The 7,379-nt window shown below is 38.7% G+C and overlaps 1 protein-coding gene across 7 annotated transcripts in view; it reads left to right on the plus strand.

Annotated features, from left to right (window-relative positions):
• The window catches only part of KRI1 (KRI1 homolog), a 149,788-nt gene that overhangs the window by 109,897 nt on the left and 32,512 nt on the right, over positions 1–7,379 (plus strand). For 4 of the 7 annotated variants that reach the window (XM_034437834.3, XM_034437835.3, XM_034437836.3 and 1 more), the window contains 5 exons: positions 196–337; positions 954–1,084; positions 1,201–1,265; positions 2,315–2,410; positions 2,866–3,617. In XM_034437834.3, coding sequence (XP_034293725.2) covers positions 196–337; positions 954–1,084; positions 1,201–1,265; positions 2,315–2,410; positions 2,866–3,247 — 816 coding nt within the window. In that variant the 3' untranslated portion in view covers positions 3,248–3,617. Of the gene's footprint in view, positions 1–195; positions 338–953; positions 1,085–1,200; positions 1,266–2,314; positions 2,411–2,865; positions 3,618–7,379 lie in introns of those variants that run through there. The other 3 variants (XR_015732794.1, XM_034437838.3, XM_034437840.3) reach the window with 1 other exon arrangement.

A 7,379-nucleotide genomic window follows, 5' to 3' on the forward strand; every position in this document is an offset into this window, starting at 1 on the left:
GTAAAATCCTGGAGGTGGATAGATGGATGGGAGTTACAAAATATGGACAGCAGTTTCTTGTGTGTCTGAGAAGTGAGTTGGTGTCTTACCTTATGTGAATCCTGGGGGAAGGGAGCTCTGCTTCCAACTTTGCATTTATGGCTTTGAGACTGAATCCGTGTTATCCCTGCTGTCCTCTACACACCACCTCTTCAGATGGATGCAAATTATGATCCCTCCCAGCAACCAACCCATTCCAAAAAGAAAAGGAAGCTGGAGATTCCTCTTCTAGGAAAGAAGAAGTGCAAGTCACCTTTTGCAGAAGCCATCTCTCAGGAAAAAGAGCCATTTGATCCCGGTAAGAATTTGAGGAGAAAACTTTATCTGAGTGAGTCATTGGCAAGGCTTGTGAAGATTGATTTAAAATTATACTTTTTTAAAAGATTGATTTATTATTATGAGTCGTAGTGGTGCATGCAGTATTGCAGGCTACTTCTGCTGACTGACGATTGCCATGAGTTTGGCTGTTCAAATCTTACCGGCTCAAGGTTGACTCAGCCTTCCATTCTTCTGAGGTCAGTAAAATGAGGACTCAGATTGTTGGGGGCAATATGCTGACTCTGTAAACCACTTAGAGAGGGCTGTAAGGCACTATGAAGTGGTATATAAGTCTAAATGCTATTGCTATTAGCTAAGTGTCTATCACAGGTCAGTCTTCTATTACAACCAAGCAAGGTGCCATAGAAATATAAAGGTGTTTGAGTTTCCTAGAAATATTCACTAAGCTAGGTAATACAAAAAGCAGAGGGGGGTGGGTGGGTAAGAAGTAGATTCATCCAAATATTAGAAATATATGGAGATTTGGGAATATGTATTGTAAATAATCTAAAGAAGATGTGACTAGGGAAGAACGATAGGCAGAATCTGAAAGAGTAACATCTCCTGATTTCCATTAATTCTCTTGAATTCTGCAGAAACAAAGACATTTGAACAATATTTGGATGAGTTCTACCACTTGGAATATGAGGACCTGATAGGGGACCTTCCTTGTCGTTTCAAGTACCGCACAGTTGTTCCCTGCAACTATGGACTGTCAACTGATGAGGTAAACCTTTCCTATAGTAGAAAATAAGACAGTTTTCTTCATAGTGTAGGAAAGGATCAGAATGAGTGCATTCTGCACTAAGAAACATAAAAAAACAATGCTCTTTCTCTTTTTAGATTTTGGCTGCTGATGATAAAGAATTGAATCACTGGTGTTCTCTACGGAAGACCTGCATGTACAGGTGAGGGGCAGCAACATAAAGTGGAAAGGTGCTATTTATAACATGGCTGGAGCCTGGAATCTGGCATGGAGATCGAGACCTGGGCTTTGAGCCCAGTTGGGCATGGGGAAAGTTGTAACTTAAGCTCCAGCATTTCTTGGCTCCCCCCCACCCCCACCCAAAAGGACTAGAACAGAACAAAACAACAGAGTTGGAAGGGACTTTGGAGATCATCTAGTCCAACTCCCTTCTCAAGCAGGAAACCTGATACCATTCTAGACAAGTGGCTGTTAAGTCTCTTCTTAAAAGCCTCCAGTGATGGAGCACAACTTCTGAATGCAAGCTGTTCCATTGGTTAATTGTTCTCATTATTAGGAAATTTTTCCTTAGTTAACTACTTAATATTACTTTTTAACTATTTTTTATTATTTTAATATTACTATTGTATTATATTGTATTATATGTTATAGTATTATATTTTGTATTGTAATGTTATGTTTATTATATCATATTTATTATGTTATAATAAATGTTATATAATAAACATAACATTACAATTTATTATGTTAGAATAAATATTACTACTTTATAGTATTACTATTTCTGTTTAATAAACTACTAGTTTAAATAGTTAATTAACTACTTAGACTAGTAGTTAATGGGCAGAGAAGCTTAGTAATCAGCAAGTATTCGGTGGGGCGAAGAATAATAAGAATAAGACATGGTAGAACCAAAATTGGACAAAGAAATATTTTTAGGACTCTGTCTTGTCTTGAATGCCTGGTAACGTCTCTTTGCTATCTAATAACATGGAATATAGCATGGGTGTTTAATGGGTTTTTTTAAAAATGAAATCTTGTAATGATAAAATCTGATTTTTATTAAGCGTGAAAATATGCAATCCTGATTTTCCTTCCATAAGATAAGGGCAAAATATAAATCAGTTATTCATTTCAACTTAAAAGAGAAAGCCCCTTATTTCATGCCATTTTCCTCTCCCATCCTACACCAGATACTAAATGGTGCTGGGATGATTCAGGAAAAGATGGATTTGCATGTTTTCTGAACAGATCAGAAAAAGAAGAGTTGCAGGAGAAGGCGGTCTATGAGAAGAAAAACCAAGATGCTTGGAAGAAGAAACAGATTCTCAAATCTCTTCAAACAGGGTATGTCTTCTGAGGCTTAGGCTGTAGCGAGTCCAGACTAAAAAGTAGTTCTTTTTCTATATAATTAACTACTGTAATTCAAAAAATTCAGGTTTAGAAAGTAATATTGAAGAAAATGAATGAAAATTACATTTAACTAGGGAGGGATATCCCTACATTCAAATATAATGAAATAGCCACCGTGCTTTCTAGCCTTTTTCCAACCACCATGGCATTTCTCTTTTAAATCATTATTCAATTTTGTAGAGTTGCCATTTGCTTTCACTTAATGTGCCTGAAAATTTTGACCCTGAGTGGAAACAAACTTTTTTCCCCTTTTCCTTTCTTTAGAACTTTAATTTTGATATTGAGCTGAGGGCCTTTGATGTTTTACTTGTTCTGCTGCCTTGAGACTAGATTTTTTGTTCTGTGCTCATAGGATCCTCAGGATCTGATTTTGCCATATCTTTTTGCAGAATGGAAAAAGAAAAAAATGGAAAGGAATTTCAGCCCAAGAAGAGAAAAAACAGCAGGGAGACCAAGTATTTTGGGCACTCTTCAAAAGAAATACAGCTGGTTAGTGCCAGCTGTAAGGAGAAAGGACGTTTGTTTCCCAAGACCACAACAGATTCTGTTACAGGGAAAATTTTTGACGCTCCTGCCTCAAATGGCTCTTGTTCTGTGCCTCCCCGAGTTCAGAGATCAAAAAAGAGAGGCAGAAAGGGGTTGGTATTGGGCACCAAGATACGAATGAAAGGCTCAGAGTTCAGTTGCCAGAGGCTTCAAGCCTACGGTCTCAATCCCAAGGGCTTGCGCTATCGCCAGCTGCTTCGTGAGAAGAGGCGGAAGAAACAATAGGGGGGGGGGCAGTCATATTTGGCCCATCAAGGGACCAAGCAGTGTCATCTAGTTTGATTTTAGAGTCCAGCCTCCTTTTCTTGGTGTGGAGTCTACCACTCATTAATAGTGGCTTCTAGGTGGGCTTTAAACTCTACCGCTCTGATTTTTAGGAAATATGGATCAAATTGATGATATTTTAATGCATTTGCTGCCTTTATATTTTGTATCAACTTTGAGTTAAGAATCCATTGCAGTAGCTAATCCTGTATTATTCCTTTTGATCACTTCCACTTGAATACTAGGAGGGCCACTGCTTTGCAAAGTACCTTATTCATAACTCTGACTTAATATTAAAAAAAAAAATTTCTGGGAGATTGTGAAATGAAAATTGACCTCCATCTTTATTGCCCTAAATATCTTTGGGCTGTATGACATAGTATTTAAAGACTAAAGCTGGTAGCTGTCAGAATCATCACAGTGTACTTTAATATTTTGATTACCAGTACACTGAATCATGGTGTTAGAAGAGCCATTTAGATTCCAGGTCCCTTTTGCTTAGTGCAGGAACCCAAATTCCAGACAGCTTGTTGTTGAAAAATACCTTGTTTTCAAAAATATCCAATATGAAAGGAAACTTCCACTTCTCTGGATAACTGGTTCCATTGTTCCAAATTTTATTGAAAACAAACTACAGAGTAAAGTGTGTTATCCAAGTGACACAAGGATGCCCCAAGCCCAAATAGGCTCATGTCAGCACATGTCACAGCATTTAGAGGTTTTGCTTCTCTAGCACACCTGTGTAAGTATACTTTGAGTACAGAGAGAATTGGTGAAGCTGCCTGACTGTTACATCAGGAATGTAGCACATATGATAACAACAAAATAGTCTGTTTTATGATAAACAGTAGGATCAATTGCTGCCTAAGTCTGAATCATTCTTGATTTACATCGCTGAGTTCATGGATGAAACAGGGAAAGGACAAGGGCATAGGTCTGCCAAGAAACTGAATTAAGCAAGAGTTTCTGAGGAATTCCAGAAAGCAATGGAAAGGAAGAATTACTGTTATGAAGAACTGTCTTCTGCCAATTCCATGGTAACATGCCATAGAAATGCTTTCATACTTATAGTAGAAAATGTTACAGCAAGAAGTGTGGAAAGAAGCAGTAGTACAGGTAGTCCTTGATTTATGACTGATTACTTAATGACTATTCAAAGTTTCGATGGAAACCTGTTCTACTTACAAGCCAGTTCCAACATTCTGATGTCCATCTCCCTTCCCTGTGGTCACATGACATTTTGATGCATTTGCACCCATTTGCAATGCCTCAGTGTTACATGATCACAGTTTATGTTTTTGCCAAAAACTGGCCTTTACTTTTGTTTTTCAGCAAAAATGTTCCATAGTGAACAGTGGATTCACTTAACAACAGTGGTCACTTTATGACTGCTGCAAAAATCACAAATCAGTCACATGGGTTAGTCGCTTTATGATCGTAATGGACAGGCTCTTTTAGGGTTTTGAGGATTAATCAGTAGTAACTGATTCCTAGTGCCTGGTGGATGAATGCAGTATTGCAGGCAAACACTGCCCACAACCAGTAGTTTGATCCTGACATGAATCAAGGTTGACTCAGCCTTCCATCCTTCCAAGGTCAGTAAAATGAGGACATAAATTGCTGAGGGCAATATGCTGACATTGTAAACCATCCAGAGAATGATGTAAAGCACTATGGGGCAGAGTATAAGCCTAAGTGCTATTGCTATTCAAAAATGTGTCAAAACGTGTCATGTGATTCCACTGGGGATAGATGTGATCACTGCCTTGTCCTGACAAAGGGGTTTGCGCAGGTCAAAGTAGCTATGAGCTAAGCAATGCAGGACCATCCAAGATGGACAAGTCATAGTGGAGAGTTTTGGCAAAATGTGGTTCACTGGAGAAAATGACAACCCACTCCAATATCCTTGCCAAGAAAACCCCATGGACGGTATCAAAAGGCTAAAAGATATGCCAGAAGATGAGCCAGGTCTGAAGGTATCAAATATGCTACTGGGGAAGAATGGAAGACAATTACAAATAGCCCCAGAAACACTGAAAATGGCTGGGCCAAAGCTGAAAGGACGCACAGCTATGGATGTGTCTGGTGGTGAAAATAAAGTCCAATGCTGTAAAAAACAATATTTCATAGGAACCAGGAATATAAGGTCTATGAACCAAGGAAAGCTGGATGTGCTCAAATATGAGATGGCAACATTTAACATTAATATCTTGGGAATTAGTGAACTAAAGTGGATGGGAATGGGGAAATTTAATTCAGATAACCATTATATCTATTACTGTGGGCAAGAATCCCTTAGAATAAATGGAGTAACCTTGACTACTCAAATGGAGTAGTCAATAAAAGTTGCAAAACCAGGTCATTCAGGTATGACCCAAGTCATATCCCTTACAAATACCGTATTTTTCGGAGTGTAAGACGCACTGGAGTATAAGACACACCTTAGTTTTTTTGTTTTTTTTTTAATTTGATTTATATGCCGCCCTTCTCCAGAGACTCCGGACGGCTTATAATGCGTTAAGCAATAGCCTTCATACTTTTGTATATTTATACAAAGTCAGCTTATTGCCCCCACAAATTGGGTCCTCATTTAACCTACCTTAGAAAGGATGGAAGGCTGAGTCAACCTTGAGCCTGGTAAGATTCGAACCTGCAGTAATTGCAGGCAGCTGTGTTAATAACAGGGTGCTTTAAACCACTGTACTACCAAGGCTCTTTTGGGAGAGGAAAATAAGAAAAAAGCTGATTGGCAGGTGGATCGGCCTCCGGGAATACCCCCAATCAGCTGTTCCCAGAGGTGAATTTTAGCAACAGGTTCCTTGGTTGTGAGCTCTGTGCCTTGCTTTTTTTTCTGCCTCTGAAACTTCTGAAACTGTTTTAGAAAAAACTTTCTTTTCTTGCCTCTGAAAGCCTCCGAAACAGAGCTTCAGAAAAAAAGCCTCTGAAGCTGTTTGTGGGCTTCTTTTCTGAAGCGCTCTGAAGCTCTGTTTGTAGGCTTCTTTTCTGAAGCTTCGTTTCTGATGCTTTTTTCAGCCTCTGAAACCTCCGTTTGAGAAGCTGGGCGGTGCTGCATTTGGAGTATAAGACACACCCAGATTTTCAATTTATACTCCGAAAAATACGGTATGCAGTGGAGATGAATTGATTTAAGGGAGACAAAATGCCTGAAAAATTATTGAGGGTTGTAACACAGTATAGGAGACAGAGGGTCATAACACTATAGGAGACAGCAACTAAACCCATCCCAAAGGGGAAAAAGTGAAACATCAGCTGTCTGATGAGGCCTTACAAATAGCTGAGGAAAGCAGGAAAGGGAAAGATGTACTCAATGCAGATTTCCAGAGAATAGTAGAGATAAGATCTTAAATGAACAATGCAAAGAAATAGAGGGAAAAATAGAATGGAAAGAAAGAGAGATCTCTAAAAATTGGAAATATCAAAGGAACATTTCATGCAGATGGGTATAATAAAGGACAAAAATGGTAGATACTTAACAAGCAGAAAAGAATGAGAAGAGATTAAAAACAAATCATGGCTTACGGTCCCATCACTTCCTGGCAAATAGAAGAAGAAATGGAAGTAGTAACATTTTATTTTCCTGGGTCAAGATCACAGGAGAAGGTGATTACAACCATGAAATAAAAGATGCTTACTCCCTGGGAGGAAAGCTGTGGCAAATCTGGATAGCTTATTAAAAAGCAGAGACATCACCTTGTCAACAAAGATCCATATTGTCAAAATTATGGTTTTCCCAGTAATGTATGGATGTGAGAAGGACTAAAAAATTGATGCTTTTTAATTGTGGTGATGGAAAAGACTCTCTTGAACTGCAAGGAGATCAAATCAGTCAATCTTAAAGGAAATCAACCATGACTGTTCTTTGGAAGGATAGATACTGAAGCTGAAATTCAAATACTTTGACCACCAAATAAGACTCATTGGAAAATACTCTGATATTGGTAGACTGACGACAAAAGGAGACGGGGATAGCAGAGGATGAGACAGACAGTGTCATTTATGTGGTGGCATAGGTTTGGGCAGATTCTGGGAGACAGTGAAGGACAGGGGAGCTTGATGAGTTCTGGTCCATAGG

This window comes from Pantherophis guttatus, chromosome 2 (genome assembly GCF_059756535.1).
Source record: "Pantherophis guttatus breed Tessera chromosome 2, ASM5975653v1, whole genome shotgun sequence".
Lineage (NCBI taxonomy): Eukaryota > Metazoa > Chordata > Lepidosauria > Squamata > Colubridae > Pantherophis > Pantherophis guttatus.